This window comes from Scaptodrosophila lebanonensis, unplaced genomic scaffold (genome assembly GCF_003285725.1).
Source record: "Scaptodrosophila lebanonensis strain 11010-0011.00,11010-0021.00 unplaced genomic scaffold, SlebRS2 tig00000129-arrow-arrow-pilon, whole genome shotgun sequence".
Lineage (NCBI taxonomy): Eukaryota > Metazoa > Arthropoda > Insecta > Diptera > Drosophilidae > Scaptodrosophila > Scaptodrosophila lebanonensis.
Genome location: NW_022060583.1, coordinates 1,796,845 through 1,817,721, shown reverse-complemented (window position 1 = coordinate 1,817,721; position 20,877 = coordinate 1,796,845). Strand labels below are relative to the sequence as shown.

Sequence of the window (20,877 nt, the reverse complement as noted above, 5' to 3'; positions counted from 1 at the left end):
CAGTTTGGGAGCCCAGCCAAGCCAAGCCAAGTCAAGCCACCAACAGGCAGCCCCAGAACCTGTCCCACTATATACTACATAGGAGGACCTGCGTGTCTGTATAATGTAATTTGATTTGATGTGTTCAGAGCACAGACAAAGGGTATAAATTGGCATTAACATTCGATGTGCACGAGAGCTGCAAACATACTCGTACATACTACGTAAAAAGTAAGGGCGGGAAATTTGAATTTTCGTTGCGATTTGGTGGGAACTGATGAGCTTGAACTGCAACGGCAGTGAAAACGTGAAGTTTTGCATTTCCAGCCAAGTTTCTGGCCGCAAGGTGAAGCCCGAATTGAAAGCCCCATCAGTAACAGCAACAACAACAACAACAACAATATTTTGTGTACGCTTCGCCCATGGCTTACATTTTATTATTTTAACTATGAGTCAACTGAAATCGAAGCTGGAGAGTCAAAGCCAAAGCCAGCGAGACACGCGTGTTGAAGAAGCAAAACGGAAATGCCGCTACAATGAACGCGAAAAAAGTGGCAGTGTGACAAAAAAAGAAAAGGACGCTAAAACAACGCAGTGCGCCTAAAAGCGCGCCCAAATGTTGTTGTTGCATGTTACATGTTGCATGCGTCATGCTATTCCAGCTAAACGAAAGCCAAATCGAAGCCAACGGCATCACATCGATTGAGCCAGAAATCATAAAACCCAAACACAAGATTTACAACATTAAGGGAGTGAACGAATAAAGAAACAGAGTTCATGCTGCTTTTGTTGTTGTTTCAACCGTCGTTGTTGTTGATTGCAGTCAGAAAAGTAAGCCACGGCACAAAACTCACGTTTTTGTTGTTGTTGTTTTTTTTGTTTGCGTTTGTGAAGATGCAGCCACACATTTTGGCCGAATGTGTGTTAAAGTGTCTGTTTAAAGTCAAGCCGCAAACTCCAACATCGCCGCCACCCGCCAACGGCCAACGGCCAACCGCCAACCACCTTCAACCACTTTAGGCATGACTCAAGACAAATGTGTGGCATTGTTGTTGTCGAGCATCGTTTCTTTTTTCCCATTTTTTCGGCTGCATGGAAAACTTTTACGCGCCATGACTCATGTGGCGTGTCTCTTTTATTCCCCTTTTCATCTGATCTTCTGATAGCCATTTACATGTCTATTGATTGATGCAGATGGCCAACACCGCCGCCATTGCCTTCACCCTCGCCCTTCTCGCCCTCACCATTGCCAGCGCTAATGGCTTAGCACAGTAGCAAGACACGGGCTCGGCTATAGAAGGCTGAGATCGGGATAAGCTGGGCACGGCCTGCCAGCAGTTTGATTCCAAATGCCAAACAATATGTGTGTGTCTGGCTATTTGAGATGGGTGGTATCGGAATGCATGGCTTACTATATGCCAACAAAAAGGGAAGAGAGTGCGCTTTAAGAATAAAAGATACTATATCTTCTAATTTAAGCCCATTTCAGCTCGTGCTTCTTGATGTAGCAAGTTTAATTTAAAAGTCATTTTTAGCCCATATTCTAAAATGTAGTTTCACTTTTGAATATACTAGGAATCAGCAACAATAAATACCATCAAATAATGACAAACAAGAGAGAACGCTACAGTCGAGCAAGCCCGACAGTGTAATACCCTGTACCCAGGTAAACTTCCGCCACTGACTTATATGCGCCCAAAGCAGCAAAAAGAGGAAGAAGAAGAGCGAACTTGTTGCTGCAGTTTGGGGGGGTTGTACTGGCGAGAATTTGTTTCGCTAATAACTTTTCTTAGAATTGACCGAATTGAATAAAATTTTGAACAACAGTAGACAATTATATAGAAATTATGTGTGCAAAGTTTGGTTTAGGTAGCATTTGAAATGTGGACGCTATTGACGAAATTCTGTAGCGGGGGAAGGGGGGGAAAATTCAAAAAAATAAAATAAACTCGTCCTTTCTCGGACCTAGGAGAATCTGGATGCCAACTTTGGTTATTCTAGCTTTTATAGTTTCTGAGATCCTCGCGTTCATCCAGACGGACGGACAGACGGACGGACGGACAGACGGACGGACGGACATGTCTAGATCGATTTCTCTCGTCATGCTGATTCAGAATATATATACTTTATGGGGTCGGAGATGCTTCCTTCTGTATGTTACATACTTTGCACAAACCTAATATACCCTTTTTACCCTACGGGTACAGGGTATAAAAAGAGTCTTCGTTACTGAAAAGTCATACTCCAGAATGGGGGAAATAGATTTTCTGTCAACTGATAAAGCGTATGAATTGTTCCTTTAGATTTCATGAAATATTATGTTGGAATACTGTGCTTAGAAACTTCTTTAAGCAAACAAAAGACCTCTTCGATAGCTTTACTATTAAAACCCATTTTAATGGAAGTATTGGAACGAGTTTTGACGTTTCTTTTTATGAACATGTACGAGCAGCGGACAAAGATTTTAAAAATGTTGTAAGCTTCGTTAGTTTACAAGTATTTCTTCAAAGCTGGCAAATTGAAAAGTTGAACCGAACGATTTCAAGTCGCACACGTTTTTATCTAAATAGGAAACATACACTCGAATTTACGGGAACGTAAACGGGCAGGATACTTGTAGAGTGCTCCTTTATAGAAACTTCGAAAATGTCATTCGCTCGCTCGAAACTAAACTGAGCATTTTAATTCTTGTCTCTGACAAGCGAATACATAAAATACTTTTAACATATTTTCGTGCTGAATATTGTAGCAGACAATTGCGTTTTTTGGCGTTTGCAAACGTAAGTCTGGCACTTGGTTCTCCCCACAATAGACATTGAATTTTTCGGTTTCCCACATCTTGCGAAATAAAGATGCCACGCCTCCGCATTTCTGGACAACCAACGGTGCAGCTGCAACCATATCATAGCTACCGTTTCGGAAGCAGCCCGATTGTGGAACTACAAATTGAGCATGAGGTATTATCTTACTCGGTCATGAACAGTTTGTTATATATGTATGTATGTATATCTATGTACTAATTCTACTTGCAGAGCGTAGAGCAGTTTCATGGCGCTCTTGGGGTCTCGCCCGATTTCGTTGTGCGCTTGGTGGCCTGGTCGGGCAAGGTATACGTGAATGGTGAGGATGTCGCTGCAAAAGATATAGGATTTGAGATTGCTGACGATCGTGGATTTGTTGAGCTACGTTTTGGCGATGTTCCAGCCGAATTATATTTCGAAAGTACCATGTATGAGGTAGGAGTTGAGCTCATTTCTATATTAAGGAGTTCATTTAGATGCTTTAATGTTCCTTGCAGGATACTGACAGTGGCTATGAAGATGGATATCGCGGAGCTCCTCCGTTCGATTAGACGACAATCAATCATTTCTCTCAAGTCCGTCCAGTTCCGTGCATTGCCAACATTTTCGTTTGTCGTCCGCATCGGCAAGTAGAGGGTCAATTCATCTGTCTGATTTAATGCATAAACCAAAAACGTAAACCCCCACACACACTCCGTTTATCATAGCAACAAAGCGCCATAAAGTATATATTTTAATAAAATTGCGAACAATTTCCATTGAATTCCTTCCAATATTGATCATCTTAGGCATCTTCAGCCTAAGATACAGTCGAAACGTGTCACCACATTAAGTTTATATCAACTTAATCTGTATATACAAGTACTTGTATATATGTGTGATTGTTGTATAAAGTTTCTGTACAAGTATTATCGCAGCTCTTATCTCAATGAGAAGCAGCCAGAGCATCTGCCAGATTTATAATGGCTTGGCACGTCTGATCCATAACATAATTAAGTGTGCTGCCAGTTATTGTACAGCTGTGTGTGTTTTTTTTTTTTTTTTTTGCAATCAAATAACTATAAACTACTACTTATGATACACGTCACTGGCAACCTTCAAACGTTGCCGAATTAAAGATTAGACAATAAAATCTTAAAGCATTAATCGTCAGCAATTTGTTTGTCAAAAGATTGCACAAGATTTAGCTGGAAGTTCAACGCAAATGAATCAACGTTTTAAGTGGCGGCGACATCGTGAAGAGGGGAGCTGCCAAAAGCTGGCAAAACCACGACTCCCGGTCTTGCAAGCCAAGTCGGAATGGCTTTAGCGAGGCATTATAAAGTCAATCGAGAAGTATGAGACGTATTATGAGAGATGTGAAATGAAACAAATGGTCAGTTAAAGCTACCCTTTTCGGTTAGATCTTTGACTCAGTGAGATTACTCGAAGAACCTCCCATTTACAACTAAATTTGTTTTAATTTGCAAATAAAAGTAAAAAAAAAATAATAAAAACTGATCAGCTGACTTAAGGAATTCTTGAAATCCCTGCAGTATTTATGGCTGCACTTTCTTCGCGTGCCATTAAAAGACCTCTCTCTCTCTCTAAAAAGTACATAAATGAAATGATAAAATGCTACCAGGGGTGTTTCAGCTTTCATGGTGATTGCAAATCTTGTGTGTCCGGACCAGCTAGGCAGTCGGAGCCAGTTGGCTCATTTTGGCTTGTTTGCCCGGCTCTATTAGTCCTGGCCTCATTAGCGCGCGCCTTACTGACTGCGCGACTGTTAATGTCCGTGTTAATGGCTCATTGCGGCCGTTGTCTTAAATGACTGTGATTTTTATTTCATTTTTTACAGATACAGCACAGATTTTTGTGGAAGCCGCTTCTGCCGTAAACTTCAGTCAACTGTGTTCTACCTCATGCCCATCGCTATTTGCATATGAGCCCAGTACCACACCAGCCCAGCCCAGCCCAGCCTAGCCCAGCCGAAGCACTTAAGCACCTTTTCAAGAGCCGCACTGATAGGCTTAGGGAACTGCAACAACAACAATAATAATAATAAAAAAAAACAAGCAAACATAGAAGGCTGCATTTTGTGTGCGCATGTTTGCATTGGCTGGAGTTGCTCGATTGTTTGCCTCCGAGAGGTTCTGTGTTGTTGTTAGATATGCAGGCTGATTACAATGATTACAAGCCGAATTGGAGTGGCTAAGCAAATACTCGTAGTACCAAAAAACAAGAACAAGAAAAAGAAACACCAGAATATGTGAAAACACTTATGCGGCACGATCGGCTGCCCACGCACAGTCCAACCATCTCAGAGACTGAGACTGAGGTTGCAACTGAGACTGGGACTGATAAGAGAAGAGAAGAAGCGCGTATTGTGGGTTTATTTGCTTCGCATTTGCTTATCAATGCAGCCCATGGCACGCGTTTTCCAGAGATATGCAGCGATAGCACAAACTTTTCAGACGAGTACAGCTCTCAAGTGGTTGTTGAAAGAAGAAAATAAAACCGAAACAAAACAAAACAGCAATCGAAAGGTAAAGTGAGGCACCGGGTCTGAGACGACGAGTCATTATGTGCGTGTTCTGATGGTCATTAAAAGACGCCCTGTCTGTCCCAAACAAATGACTGATGGATTATCTATCTATCTACCGCTATACTATACTTACGAGTATTACGAGCATAGCATTGTGCCCAGCTATGGCCCCTTCACGGTCAAGTCAAAACTACAGTCCACCTTCTCTGGCACTCACGGCTCTGGCTACAAATTAATGATTGAGTAAATGGTCTGGCCTGAACATTGATTTGAGAGTGATAGTAGATTCCTATTGCTTGGCTATCAAAATATTTTGGGCGTACCTAACAAGTGTATTAAGTGCGTGTCCAAGCCAGCTTTTGGGCTGATTAATTGATTTGGAGCAGTTCTCAGCACTTATCGTTGGTGATGTTAGGCAAGATTTTCCAAAGGTTTCCTTTGGCTAATCACCACAACTCACGATAGTCACAATTTATCAGCTTATATCAAACTTAATATGTACAATTGTATTTTATTTTCTTCGTTTCTCGGTACTTTTATAATTTTAAATTTTGTATTGTTCGATAAATATGACATACATTTGTGAAAAAATATCATTTGCGCAACAACGAATTGATTTTTTAGTTAAATGCAATGCTATTTAAATGTTTCAAAATATTCTTCTTGCCAAGACTTGTCGAAGAAAAAAGCTATCCTAAGTATTACTAAGAAACTTATGCTTCAGTAAAAGCGGAGCATTTCTTACTAACTTTTTCTGGAGAATGTTGGCTGACTGATAAATGGCTATAGAAACGTTTTGCCTTTCCGAACTTACAATACGATTTTGTCCTTAGCTAGGAGTGGTTGAGAAAGTCAAAGACTTCACTGCTGAGGTTTATTTTGATTGCCATTGTGGGAAAATGTGCACTCGAATGCATTGAAGCGTCAACTTTATTGCATTTATCAACTTTTTTGGCCCTCATGTGTGCGGATGTGTGTGGGTAATGAGGCAAGTGGCAAGGGCAGCATTAAAAGGAAAAGTCGCAGACAATTATTCATTTAGGAAGGAACACGCCCACCACCGACACTACTACAATACCACAGCAACAACAACAACAGCAAAAGCTAAAAAGCCAAATAGCATGCACACTCGTAAATGAAAAACTAAAATTCAATTTAGAGCAACACGAAAATAAAACAATCAATTTTGTGCAGACATTTAAAACTGGCCGAAAAATGGTAAGAAAAAGAAAAACGATAAGAAGGTAGCAGCCAGAACTTTGCCAGAGACAGTCAAGTAGGTTGGCGTGGGAGTTTCTCACAGGGTCGTGCCGGGCGAGCGAGTCAAAGCCAAGTCGATTTTCATAATTAAACAATTTTAGTTGCTGGCAGGCGAGCGGGGCAAGAGGTAGGGGTTTCGAGCCAGAAGGCAGAAGGCAGAAGGCAAAGAAAATTAATTTATGCTTTAAACTAAGTCGCAGAACTTAAGACGAAAACGAGAATCGGGAATGGGAACGGGAATGGGAACGGGAATGGGAGTGGGATCGTGGAACGGAACGACGACAAGTGAAAAAGCCGGCAAACTAAGGCCAACATATATACAAATACTTGTACATACATACATACATACGTATGTATGTACGTATATAAATAATTAATGCAAAGACAGCGGGCGGATAAAGGTAAACAAACTAAACGAACTGAAGGGGTTGTTGCTGTTGTTCTTGCTGTGCCTCTTCTCTTGCCATTGCTGTTGCTACAACTGCCAACATCATTATCATCAGCAACATCATTATGATCATCTTGATCGCCATCCTCGGTCGACAATTAATTGTGTCTGTGTCGCCTGCAATGTGGCAAGTGCGCGGGGGTTCAGGTGCGGGTGTCTGGTTGACACTGCTCATATATTCTGGGTGTGAGTGTGGCTGTGGGAGGAGGTGTGGGTGGGTGTGGGGGAGGGGGAGGGGGAGGGGTATAAAGCGGGATATGGGAGCGTGACTGAAATCAACTTGGCCAACCATCAGTTAACAGCTCAACGAAATAACATAAAAAAGGGGGCAAAGAACACAGGCGCAGAGAGTCAAAACAAACAAAACAAAAACAAAAGCAAACAGCGGCAAATGCTGAGAACACTTTCCACTTCTACGAAGAGCAGAGCACTTAACCAAACAGCAAGAAGCGATGGCGACGTTGACGTCGACGTCGCCGTCATCAAGAAGTGTGCTGAGAGAGTGAAAGGCAGAGAGAGAGAGATAGAGAGAGAGAGTAGGCTGAGAACAGGAGCTAAGACGTTGCACTTGATGCACCCTGTACGGCAGCAGCAAAATTAGCGCGAACGTCTTCCTCGGCAAAAGTACAGTCGCGTCTTGAAAAGGTTTTGTGAGTTTTCCTCGGCAGGCAGCAAACTCATCATCATCATCGTCATTGCTGTTGTTGTTGCTGTTGCTGTTGCTGTTGCTGTTCGCTCCAACGTTTCTTATTGTTGTTGTTTGTGGCTCGTCTTGGACTCGCTTGGTCTACAACAACGTGACGCGGCACGAGTTTAAGTTGGCTTGTTGCTTACGGGTTAACGTCAGCAGTGAACATGTTTGCTGTTGTTGTTATTGCAGCTGAACGCCACCATCATCGACTTGGCAGTTCACGAGGGTGCCCAGTGGCTTTTCCAACTTTATATTGTTGCTGTTGTTGTGGTTGTTGTTGTTTTGGCCGTTCTTACTGCTGCTGCTGCTGCTGCCTCGTAATTGAGTCGCGTTTTAAAACGTTTTCTCATTTCATTTTATGGAAATTTGCTTCTGCAGTTGTTGTTGTTGTTTTTGTTGCTGCTGCTACCTTTGTATGTGTGTGTGTGTGTGTGTGTGTGTGCTTGTGAATGTAGGAGGTGCATGAGGATATGCACGGGGCACGAGTTTATTGACTCTTTGGCAGCGTCTTGAATTTCATTTCATTTCATTGGAAATGTGCGTCTAAGCCGCTTAGCACATAAAACGAAAGACTTAGGCAACAAACTCCATTTCTTTGCTATCCATACAACTACCATTAGAGCCTGTTGGCAGGCTAAAAACATTAGACTGGCCGCTAAAGGGATTAGGGGTGCGTTCAGGCGCATGAGAAAATTATGGCTGGGCTTAGAGATAGGGGTAGGGGTAGGTGTAGGGACAGGGACGGAGGGGTACGGGTAGTTCGCACAGTTCCCACTAACCGCGATCATAAATTACACGATGCTGCCCACAAAACGATATAGTCCACTGTTTTGCATAATGCTGACATTTAATGCGCATTGATAAATTAAGTGCGAACTGAACATGCCATTAAAACAGGTCATTAAAAATAGAGCACATTAGATCAGAGTGGCCAACATTTTATGGACGCATTTTCATTGTACGATAGGGAGGCATGGAAAATGGGAAAATTCGAAGAGACAGGCGACTCTGTGGTGCACCTTCTTATCAGTCTTAAAAGGGACTTTTCAGTATAAAGTTAAAATTCGAATCTTTAAATCTGTGTTGTCTTCGCGTTCAAACACACATATTTGCAGCACCCTGGTCACCCTAGCTCAGTCGCATATTAATCCAAAACCAATTAAAAACCGTGACCGCCAAGTGTTAAAGTGAGTGACCGAGTCGTGCACAGGACCTGCACACCACATGCGGCTTTGGAGGGTTGGTTGCAGTGGCAAGGGAAACTACGAGGGCGAGGGTGTATCGGCATGTCAGCGCCGTGCCGGAACGCCTCGACCTATTGCCAGCATCGTCGTTGTGGGCATAAGCGTAACCGTAGTCCGGACATTTCCCAAATATGGCTAGCGCAATACTTTATGCCAGGTAACGACGATGGCGACGACAACTCGCCTCAACTTAGGCTTAAGCTGCAAAAGACTTGGCCAATTGAAATGCGCCTTGACACGATCAAATCGTGACTGCCAACAAGCGACGGAGCATCGTCTCATGGCATGTCGAGTGCATCTTCAATGAACCAAAAGCGCAAATGTCAAAGTTTAAAGCACTTTTGGGCCGCCGGGCAGAGCAGAAATTAACAATCATTTCTACTTCTTTTTTTGAAAAAAAAGCTGCCTTTGTCACCTAACACTTAACAATGCTTTACAGTTTTTCTCTACTTAGACTTTATTAATTCAGGAATTTTGGATTTTTTTCTGATTGATCTGAAATATCTGCTATACACTACATGATGACAAAGAAGAAAGTGTGCTGGGTGTTAGATGATGATGGCGCCAACCGGAAAGGCCAACTTCCGACGCTTGCCCAAGATTGTGAGTGTCTCGAGGTGATAGCCATTGACGAGCCTCATTTCGTCGCGACCCTCCTCGAATGCCTCCTGCATTGCGTCCAAGTTCACATTGGCACAGTTGACGAAGAGATTGTCGCAGTCGATGAGTGTGGCGACCTCATACGAACTGGCTGTGTCCTCATCCCAAACACTGACCGAATTATACTTGACTGGCTCCATCAGATAGAGCTGGCTGGCCTCTTCGGGAGTGCGATAGGTGTGGAGAGTAATGACTCCAGTGGGTCCATCGTTCATATAGTTGTGTGTCGCATCGAGCACCACAATGGGTGAGAGCTCGACGGGCACCCGATTCGGGTCAGCAGTAAAGATTCTGGCATTTATGTTTCTCAGCCTGGCTAGGGAACGCACAAATAAGGGGTGCTGAGCTATCTTGGGGTCCAAAGCATGCATGCGCGCAACTACACGTTCCATGAAATCCTTGACCATATCTTCATGGATGACCAAGGTGGCCACAGCATGCGGAGCGAAAGGATTGTGGAGCGATTCGACCAGGTAGTGTCTGGCACTGTCCAAGTCGCCGGAGTGGAAGATTATCATCAGGCTGGGCAAATTCCAGTCATAGAGAACCTCTCGGGCAGACGCATTGCTGACAGAATCGACTGGGACTGGCCCATAGAAGCAGTTTTCAGAGGCCTCCTCCAGAGCATCCTCAATTGAAGGTTTGGACGCCATCAAACTTTCTTCATATCCCTCTCGCACAAGAGGCAGCTACAAGAGACCCAAAGCGCTTACTCCCCAGACTAGATCTATATGCGAACCAACTTACCACAACGTTTCGTTCCCGTTCACACATTTCATGTCCGTACATATCCTCGTACGTGATCAGGGGCTTGGGCAAAGAACGTAACTTGGAACGCTTCCTAACCGCCACACGCTTAGTCTTGAGCATGATGCCAATAATTTGCAATTTACAAGGAGTAAGCAAACGAAGGACAAAAGGTGTCCAATTTAAATTTAGATTTCAGCTCAAATATGCGGTACAATAAGCTAACAATATAGAGTATTAGATCTGAATAAGAATGAGTTATGACTTGACATTATTGACAGAAGAGGCAGGTCCCCTTTTCATAGCTCGACATATATAGTAGAAGTAATTAAATTATACAAATATATAAAAATAAAACAGCTATGAAAAAATAGTGATAGAAATATTCGATGAAATAAAATGAAAAAACATTGAATAAACTTAAAGACTTTATGAGGTTAGTTAAAGGAAATGCAAAATAAATAGACTACTAAAGTGTGAAATAAATAATGTGCAAATTTGTAATATATATTATGTTTATTTGCTCGAAATTGGGAGAAGAGGATCGGAAAAAGTTCCACTTTTATGCTTGCATCTCAGATTTTACAGCGTCATGCCTTCTGGGCACAAAACGGGGGCATTGGAAGGGATCGAACCATGCAAGTTTATTCATTTGTAAGCATTTACTTTTGAAAACGAACCATTTTTACTGCTTTTGTCACTTTGCAGCAGCTGATGCGCCCAGAGTGGAAAAAACACAACCAGCCAGCGAAATCCCCGCAGGGTCTGTCGTTATGAGTGTGTTTTTCGTGTGGGAATTTTCGGACTGGCTTCAACAACTGTGGGCCAAAGAAAAGCAATGGAAATGTGAGGAAAATGATTGCACACTACAAGTAGAACCCTGAACACGCACTTGAGGCAGCTGACGGAGAACACAACAACACAACAACAACAACAACACGGATGACGAAGACGAGACACTTGTGATTTGCAGCAATTGTTCTAACTGAAAAAGTATCTTTGTGTGTGTGCGTGTGAAAAATGATTTGCCAACTGTCAGTCGCCATCATCGTCATCGTCGCCGCCGCCGTCGCAGTCGCAGTCGCCGTTGCTGTCGACGGCGCTGTCTGCGTCAGTGTTTTCCTAATAGCTGTAGCCGCTCGAACCGCTCGTTGCAATTAAAATGAAAAGCATATGAAGAGCGCTAAGAAATCTGTCCGGAAAATCTACGGGAAAAACTCTCACAGGCTCACAACTCATCGCAGGTGGGAAATTGCCGCTGACCCTGGAAACATAATTGCTTTATTAAGGTGCAACAGGCGTAAATAGACGGACATGGCTGGCTAATGTGTATATGTATATGTACTCGAATCTATATCTGTAGAAAGAACGCTTGTCTTTACAAACAACAAATTTTAATGTTCCCAGTTATTCTTAAAGCTTGTAAATGGAAACACTCTAACTAACTTTTGTGTATAAGAGACTTATGTAAATAAATTAGGTATTTAAGAACGGTTTTTGGGGTTTATTTAAAAAAAAAGTTAGATAATTTTGTTGAAAGACACTTTTTAAAACGGAAAAGAATTATAAAAAGGCCAGACACAAAAACTATGCAAATACCTGAAGCAGAAGAAACAATACGATAAAAACCGAAATATTTCCATAAATACAATTGACAAAAGGCTAAACAAAGCAAAGCTAAGCAAACAAAACGTGTTCAATCAAATTGGCTCTAAAGGTGCGGGTATTCTACAAATTAATGAAAGCCACAAATATATGCTCGTACTACGAGCTGAGAAGTGTTATTTCCAGATAAAAAGATGCCGTGAAAGCAATTAATCATATATATACGACTATATTGATGGTCGAAATAAATTATTATTCGATGAAAATCAGAAGTAATTAATAAATGTCATCCTCCGCTACAAGATAAATGTTTGCCAATCCTATATATTGCTTTATTTGCATATTTCTCAACTTAGCGGCGTTGACGGGAATGCCAAGCCTAAAATTATGCTTTTCCATATTTCCATAATACTTCTAAAGATCTAACATTTAAGCCAATAAAAATGAAGCCAAAAAGTATGCTACAAAATATTTAGGGCCCTTGCGTTTTTGAAAGCCACGAGTATGCAATGAAAAAATGAAAATTTTTATATTTTGCTGAAATATTAATATTCATTTACAATATAAATTGAAGCTGTAAGATGAAAAATATTCAAAAACAATAAAAACCATTTACAATGCCAACAAATAATATATATTTAAAAAACAAATGATTGAAAATAATTGAATATCGAATTTTCGAACTCACCTTCAGAGCACAGAAAATACAGTCTTGGCCACTGCAGACATGCTGATTTAGACTCCGGAACGAGCGTCGAAAGGCGTCCAAGTGCCACAAGACCTGTAAAAGACACACGCAGAGCTTAGATGAGTGAGGCACAGGCATAAACAAAAGGTAATGAGTGTGGGGGAGGGGGCCGGCGCTGTATGGAGGCGGCTGTGTTTCCAAGTATCTCTACACAAATCTCTTCACCATGGCCAGACCGGGCCAGGCCAGGGAGCCGAGCCAGTATGTATGCATGTATACCTTAATGTGCAGCGTTCTCAAACCGGTTGCGCAGCGGCCATCTTTGATTCAGCACACTCACACACACACACAGAGAGAGAGAGAGAGACATCGGGACAAACGTGAACAAAAGAGTCGAGAGACTTGGCGCGCTCAAGAGCTGAGGCTGAAACCTTAAGCCTGTGCGGCAATATTTTGTGGTCCAAAACGAGTTTACCACAAAACTACAAGTCTTGTCGCCGAGCTTTGAGCAGCAGGCGGGCCACAAAGCTAAGTCAAGCCGAGGCTTTTGTCGACAAGACTTGGCGCATTTACGTTTGGCAACTGCTTGAACGAGCCGGTTTGAAAACGCGCGCTCATTCCTTTTGGATACATTTAAACATTTTTGTTGTTGTTTTGGGCAGACTTTGCCGCTCGTTTTTTTTGTTTTTTGTTTTTGGCAGACAAACTTGCTGAGCAACTCTTTTTGGCGCAATAGACGCGGGCCTGTCGGTCGGTCTGTCTCTCTGGCGGCCTTTTGACTGCTTTGTGTCGCTGGCGCGTTTCGTTTTCGTTAACGCTTTGAACCTCGGAACTTAGCTTGGCGCGCTTTATGTTTCATGCTGGTGTCGGCCCTAACGATGCTGACCACTCACGCTCAAAGTGCCACAAAAAGTTGTAAGCAGTCATTGCTGCTGCTGCTGCTGCTGCTGCTGTTGTTGTTGTAGTATCTATTGTTGTTGCCAAGTCAGAGTTCAGCGTTGAGTGCCATGCTGCATGACTCATGCAATGTTGCCCCCATGACTCTGTTGCTCATGCTATTAGGCACTTCATTAGAACTCGAAACGAAAGACTTCGAACACGAACTTGCCTCTCGCAATACGTAATAAGGAAAACAATGGTTCAAATACATGAATAGCCTCAAATGTTCTGCATCATCATAACCAAAACCATCATCTGAAAGGCAATACACATGCATATGAATGTGTTTGTGTATATATAGTATGTATTTATTAACCGATTTATTATATACATAAATATGTGCATCTGGCAGAGAGAGCTTATCCCAGATGCGAAGTGTAATATAAGAATAGGCGAAGTGAAATAATTATTTCAATACTCGTACATATGTATGTCTGGCTTTTCTTGGCAAAATTAGTTCAGACGGTCTTTTGAGGATCTTCTAACATAGAAGCCAAAGAATATTGTTTTTTTTTTTTATTTTTATCTGCAATCTAAGATAATATCGAGCTCCAGCCTGAAGGCCTTCGTTGCTCTGGCTATACATATACTTGTATATGCATCAAATTTTGTGATTTAGGATTAATTCCAAGTTACAAATGTTAAAATAAATATCGAGCTAATAAAGTAAAAGCAACAAGTCCACTCTATATAGACTTCTTGATTAGAATATTATTTTTATCAGGTATGTAAATCGTATAATAAAACTGAAAAATAAAGCCTCTGAGAATTCTTCTTAACCAGCTATCTCAACGTCATGGCCGATCTTAAAAGCTTTTTATGGCACACAAGAGGAACAATCTGAGCGCCTGTCACAGCATTTTTGCACACCTGGCCCGTGCTGGCCCGTGCTGGCCCGTGCTGGTCATGCTGGCAATGAATTGAATACTTCTTTCATGTGCATAGCGATTAATTGAAGCCATTATGCGATGTCTGCTCGTACAGTGAAAGCCAACTTCCAGCCCAGCCCAGCCCAGGCAAGCCCTTCACTCTGCCGCAGCTTGCCGAAAAAATAAATAACAAGCAAAAAAGCCAATTTGAAGCGTCTAACGCAAACTTCAAACTTCACTTAAATTAGAGCAGTTCGGTTAACCCACACACACACACACATAGACACACACACATAGACACACACACACGTATAGGCAAACCGGTTGGGCACCTAAGGAGCCACATACACACGGATCAGAAGCAGCAGTTAGCCAATATCGTTCGAAGTGCGCCAACACTGGACTCTGCGTACTTTACTCGACTTCTCTTTATTTTGTGTGTGCTTAGGAGCGATGCTGGCTGCCATTGCCGATGTTGTTGCTGATGTTGTTGTTCATGTGGTTGTTGTAGATTTTGGCTTGCTTTTTGGCTTTAGCACGAGCCTGTTTGACCGCAGCTGCGGCTGCTGTTGCTGTTGCTGTTGCCGCTTTAACGAACTGTCCAGATGTCAGTTAAGCCTCGCAGATTGCAGCGGTACGCAATAAAATTGGAATCGAGTTTTTTTGCTGGCGAGTCTCTCACAAATACAAATACAGGCGCTGAAGACTAAATTACATGCGCAACAACAACAACATTTGTCACTACAACAACTGCCTTTTAGGGCGCCTCTAGCTTCTGGCCTTTCACTCGAAAACTAACTAAAAAACCGCGAGCAACTGATTTTCATTTGAGGCATCGCATTACAAGCGACAACAACAAGTCGCAGCAACTGGTGGGTGCACCTGCAATGCCCAGCAGCTCGGCTGAGGCGGCAGTGGACAGTGGACAGTGGGCGTGGTGGCCCACGCACTTCCGCTGTCACTGTCTACCTCTGCTGCCTCTGCTGCCTCTACTCGCATTCTGAACGCGTGGGCGTTACATAAATGACCAAAACAAAACACAAACCAATCAACTGAAAAGCCTAAGGGCGTTACACCGAAGCCAGCATACGCTTAATTGCATTATTTATAAATGGTCGTACCATCTGAGCCAAATTTGAATCAAAAGGCCCCATCAGATGTCATTTCATTGGAAGAACAAAGTTTATTTATCAGACATGTTTGTTAGTTCGTTTCATTTAAAACAAAGCAACTCAAAAGAACTCGAACGTTTACAGGTTTGGATATCAAAATAAATTATATAGAATGTGCAGGTTGGTATCCACTCATATAATCATCACGAGCCAAGTTTCCTTGCAGGCCAACAGTTACAAGCTAAACACTTTTCATTCCAATTCAAATAAAGGAGAGAAGACTCAACAGTGCTGGATATTCTTGTATACTTTTAGAGTTAGTTTAATTTAAATTTAAAATATAATTTTGTGGATGTCTCCGTAGAAAATCGTTACTTTAATAATTCGTTTATCGTTGTAAGTAATTAACAGCAACTTCTTCTGGAAAAAATGTTATTTTACTTGCCATGACCTCATGCCATGCCTTGCCATGACAACATTACCTTTTGTAAAAAAAAAATTAATCGGTTTTGAATGAAATTTAAGAAAAAAAATTTAAAAATTAAAGGCAATGATTTGCACACAATCGAAGAGCATTTCAAATAAATTCTATAGGTCTTCAACAGGCAAAAATAAACAATATTGTATGAAGGAGTAGGACATTTGCTTTCTTCTGCACTTGTCTGTCAAAATAATCGCTCCTGCAATTGATAAAATATTGATCCCGATATCACAAGTTTTACATATTAATGATACCCCTTTAAGCCATTCACTCTATTTGCCACAAATGCTTCAAGTTTTCCGAGTCGAGCTTTAATCTTCGAGTCGCTGTAGTAAGAAATTGTTTTAAATTATATTTTCATATTCATTTCATTTTCATTTCACAGCGTTTTTTATAAGCTTACAACTTAACTGCTCCTGTGTCCTTTAGTATCTATGTCGATCGTAGCTTAATGTACTTGTATATCTAAATAAGTCAAAAAAATGTTTTACAATTAAACACATTTCACTGAAAGCATTTGGTTACTTCTGAAGAATTCACCCACAATTTGAATGATACTTTAGCCAAACAGTTTATTTTTTACATTTCAAAGATATTTTTACTGATCTTTGTAAATCTCTGCAAATATGCATCATTCCCATAAAAATACAGTTCTCTAGCTTAGCTTAGGATAGCCTCGAAAGCTGAAACCAAAAGTAGTGCTAAGCCATAAGAAGGACAAGCGGTATTGACAGTTAAACGATTCCAAGTTATTCTGCTTAGACTTAGTCTAGCCAATGGCTGAAACAATAATTTTGCTAAAATATTTGTATGAACAAATGCTGCCACCATACTTTCTTCTCAATGACAAACGATTTAGTTCCAACCCTCGACTGACAGGCTTCTTCTGATCATCAGCACAAACTGCTGGGAGATAGGCAGAGTACCCCAGCTGGAAAGTGTATTGTTGTAGTAAGAAAGACAGAAAAAGCAGAAACCGCTCACATAAATCGTAAACTATTTTAAAACGCTTTAATTGGTATTTTTGTAACATTTGCCATAAACGACTATGTCCGAGTCTCAGCTCGCATGCGAGTATGTTGGCAGAGGTGGGCGCTAGACGGGCCCACGTCGCGACGTTTTATTAATAGTAATAAGTATGTGTCTATTTTGTTTTTATTATTATTATGAATATTATTTAGTATTTGTTGACTGTCGTTCGACGCTCGTTTAACTTTTCAACAGCACCTAACAGCACCTAACAGCACGTGCCAATGTCCGATGGCGCTGCTAATTTATTTTTTTGACCAAATCCGTTGCTGCTGCTGCTGCTGTTGTTGTTTTTAGTTATTTCCTCACGCACACTAATGACTTCCTTTCTGGTTGTCAGCTATACCCACATGTATCTATATAGTTAAATAGATGGATGGTTGGATGGACGGACGGATGGATGGATGGATGGATGGGGTGGACAGGCACTTTTGAGTTGCCAACGCGCACATGTCAATACGACATCGATGGGGATTAATTATCTTGTAAATATCGGTTATAGTCAGTTACACATGCACACATGGAAATGTGTGTATAAATGTGTGCATAAATGTGTGTTTGTGGTTGTAACAGGACAGGAAATCAATTTTTTCCCCCTACTTCGGCTACTTTTTCTTCAATTTTATTTCTGTACGTCTACGTCTAAGCTCATAAAATGATTTTTCCTCTTCTGTGTGTGTGTGTGTGTGTGTGTGTGTGTTTGGTTAACAATTATTTCCTTTTGGCATTTAATACAACATTTACGTTGCCAAAGACTAAAGATGATATACACGCACATACATACATAGAAGAGATCGTATTTTAACTGGCGGTCCAACTGGACTGTTGCTAAGCGCTTTACTTGTATAGCGTGATTTATTTGACTTCGCATGACTTGCCGATATTGCTATTGTTGTTGGACGTTACATAAGATGTTTGGTAAGTAAGAAGAAGCAAAAAGAAAAGAATATACTCGCTTGTATATTGGAAATAGAAACTAATGACTGAGGCGACAAACTTGGCCTGCAATTCAATTAAAAGCGGGCCAGCAAACAACGAAATAAGCAAACGAAACAACAAAGCAACAACAACGCAAGAGATGTTTGTGAAAGTTATGTTGTTGTTGTTGTTGTTGTGCTATGACCAAGAAATTTCCCTTTAAAGTTGGCCACACAGCAACAGCAGCAGCAGCAGCAGCAGCAACCAACAAAAAACCAAAAACCAAAAAGCTTTGGCCATAATTTATGCTCAACCTGTTGTCGGTCTCACTTCTTGTTGTTGTTGTAGTTGTTGTTGTTGTTGTGGTGGCTGTTGGTCAAGTGGATGGGCTGCTGTATATCGTCTTCTGTATTATTGTTGTTGTTGTTGTTGTTGTTGCTTTTATTGTTGCTATATATTGATTTCAACTTGTTTTTCTACTCCTCATCTTCCCCTCCCCTTCCCCCTCCCCCTCCCGCCACTGCCTTTTATTGCTTTGACATACAAAATGTATAAAAAGAAGAAAAATTTAAATTCACGTCAATATGAAAAATTGTTAGACATACTATACATATGCATATGTACATATTTATGTATATTACTTGTATATACATGCGTGTAATTAGCATAAAATAGTTTCGGATATCTCTGCTCTTTCGATTTATGTAAATAGGCAAGCACGCGTGTGTGTGTGTGTGTGTGTGTGTGTTGCGTGCAATAAATAAATAGAAAATGCAACTCAAATAAATTGACGTACATTTTTCTGTTGGAGACTGCGACGACAAGCTTAATACACTACTTATTTCTTGTTCGTGCCGCTCTTTGAAAGCCGTGCGAACTTTTCATTTTAAGCAACACACCAGCCCTCTTCCCTCTTCCCTCTCCGCCCAACACCCAACACCCCACAGCGCCCCTCCCGCGCGTCACTTTCCCCCACCTCAGCTTCAGCTGTCTTTATTATTTTATTTAATTCGCTATTTTCAGCTGCCAAGTGCGGAAAAGCAAGAAACGCAACAACAACAACAACAACAAAGTTTCCGCTCGTTTGAACGCAGCCTGGTGTGGTGAGGGAGCATGTTGACTGACATAATTAAGTTAAGAAAATTAAATAAAGGTGAAATTAAATTAAGAGTGTCAAGCGAATGTAAATGTGGCTCTGATTTTGCGCAAGAAACATCAGATAAGGCGGTGAGCAACCCATTTAGACAATTGCATAAGTTCCACAACCACAACGGGCAGACAGGGAAAAGAAAAAGAGCGCGCGATTGAGGGAGAGCGGGAGAGCGGGAGAGAGGGAGGGAGGAAGAGAGCTGTGTGTCACACAATGTGGCCAATGCGGCCCAGTGAGTTCCCAGGATAATCAGAAAACTGCACCAGCACCAGCAGCAGCGGCAGCGGCAGCGGCGTGACAGGTAGAAATGTTTTTTGTTGGTCTCTTAATGCAGGTAGCCGCATTATTGTGTCACGCATGAGCAGCAGAACCCACACACACACACACACGCACACTTTTAGAGCCATTGTGTCCGTTTGCAGCCGTCATTAATCACTGGGCTCTAAGACAGGATATGCCCACTTTAAGGGACTAGCATAGTGCTTGGATATTCCAGATTTTTTTGTTTTTTGGTTTTTTTTTGTTGTCTTCCAACTGATGTCGCGCTGCGGTGTCGAATCGCAGCCAGATTTTTGATCACTTGCTCTATGCGCGCTGCTCATATTACCGTTAAGGTAGCGCAACAGAGAGAGGGAGAGAGAGAGAGAGAGAGGTAGGTAGGGGAGTGGGGGGGGTTATGTAAGCGCAACTGGCATTTAAAATTGTTGATGGGCAACAAGCGCAAAACTGTTTAATGGCATGCCTTAATTGCTTGCCAACTCTCTCCCCTCCCCCCTTCTTCCCTTCTCCCCTTCTTCTCACACACTTATCACCTACCACCACCCCCTCTATCGCAGTGTATCGCTGATTTACACGTGCTTTTTGCTGCCTTTCTCCACAACCAAGCAGCTAGACATTAAGCCAGTGAGCGTGCATCTCATCTGCCCATAATATGACAGTCAGTTGCCTTGCATTGTGCAATCATTTTTATGGCCAAATGGGTTTGTTTGAGGCTCCAACTGAGCTGAATAGTTGGCATATCCCAGCAATCCCAAATCCATCACCTTTTATGCCCATTTATATCAATGGAATACATAGTTTTCCTTTAAAAAGCAGCTATCCTTCTCAGCGTACAATCTACAGTGAAAACTCTCTTGGCCGAACACTAAGCCAATTTTTGTCCGCCCATTGGAAACTTAAATACTTTATACTCCGATCGAATGTTTTAGAAAAAGTGTCCTCCTAAGAGGGGTGTCCGGATAAAAGCGGTGTCTATTAAGGGAGTTTTCACTGTATATATGAGCACAGAAGTAAAGCTGTCTGATTGCTTGAACGCTTGTTTATCTCTCCGAACTTTCAGCTAACCAGCAGATATGGCAGCAAATTCTGTCTTGTATAGATATTAGATATTTTCTTAGATGCATATATCAACAAAATATAGATATTCCATATTCCAAAGCACTTACCTAAAAAAGTTGCTTAAGGCAGCTAGTTTTTATTCATGTAGAAAGCTCGCAATGGAATAGAATATTTACTTCGAACATAGCAATGTCATAACAACGATTGATTGCGGGACCAATATTAAAAAAAAAAGGTGGAACTATATGCCAAAACTGTGGGACACTTTATACTCAACTCAACAGCATACAGACAAAGAACTTTAGCTTTATATGCATTTATGAAGAATATCGTATATTATAAATACATGCAGAGGCCACAGGCAATGAACCGGCTGGACAACAGCGAACGG

The 20,877-nt window shown here is 41.6% G+C and overlaps 3 protein-coding genes across 4 annotated transcripts in view; 1 reads left to right on the top strand and 2 right to left on the bottom strand.

The window, feature by feature from the left end:
- Positions 1-20,877, bottom strand: part of LOC115628888 — a 65,644-nt gene that overhangs the window by 16,321 nt on the left and 28,446 nt on the right. For both annotated transcript variants that reach the window (XM_030525145.1, XM_030525146.1), the window contains exon 2: positions 12,651-12,743. In XM_030525145.1, coding sequence (XP_030381005.1) covers positions 12,651-12,743 — 93 coding nt within the window. The remainder of the gene's footprint in view (positions 1-12,650; positions 12,744-20,877) is intronic.
- Positions 2,665-3,543, top strand: LOC115628891. Its single transcript, XM_030525149.1, has 4 exons — positions 2,665-2,759; positions 2,832-2,936; positions 3,012-3,215; positions 3,278-3,543. Exons 2-4 carry the CDS (start codon positions 2,832-2,834, stop codon positions 3,329-3,331), a joined length of 363 nt encoding a protein of 120 aa, XP_030381009.1. The 5' UTR covers positions 2,665-2,759; the 3' UTR covers positions 3,332-3,543.
- LOC115628890 lies at positions 9,427-10,534 on the bottom strand. Its single transcript, XM_030525148.1, has 2 exons — positions 10,358-10,534; positions 9,427-10,299 (listed from the first exon to the last, which is right to left on the bottom strand). Exons 1-2 carry the CDS (start codon positions 10,478-10,480, stop codon positions 9,499-9,501), a joined length of 924 nt encoding a protein of 307 aa, XP_030381008.1. The 5' UTR covers positions 10,481-10,534; the 3' UTR covers positions 9,427-9,498.

Bases quoted from the DNA above. Each gene is read 5' to 3' on its own strand.
- LOC115628890 (XM_030525148.1), bottom strand. From the start codon at position 10,480: ATGCTCAAGACTAAGCGTGTGGCGGTTAGGAAGCGTTCCAAGTTACGT. The intron at 10,300-10,357 runs GTAAGTTGGTTC...GGTCTCTTGTAG, and splicing joins AACGGGAACGAAACGTTGTG to CTGCCTCTTGTGCGAGAGGG.
- LOC115628891 (XM_030525149.1), top strand. From the start codon at position 2,832: ATGCCACGCCTCCGCATTTCTGGACAACCAACGGTGCAGCTGCAACCA. The intron at 2,937-3,011 runs GTATTATCTTAC...TTCTACTTGCAG, and splicing joins AACTACAAATTGAGCATGAG to AGCGTAGAGCAGTTTCATGG. The intron at 3,216-3,277 runs GTAGGAGTTGAG...TGTTCCTTGCAG, and splicing joins TCGAAAGTACCATGTATGAG to GATACTGACAGTGGCTATGA.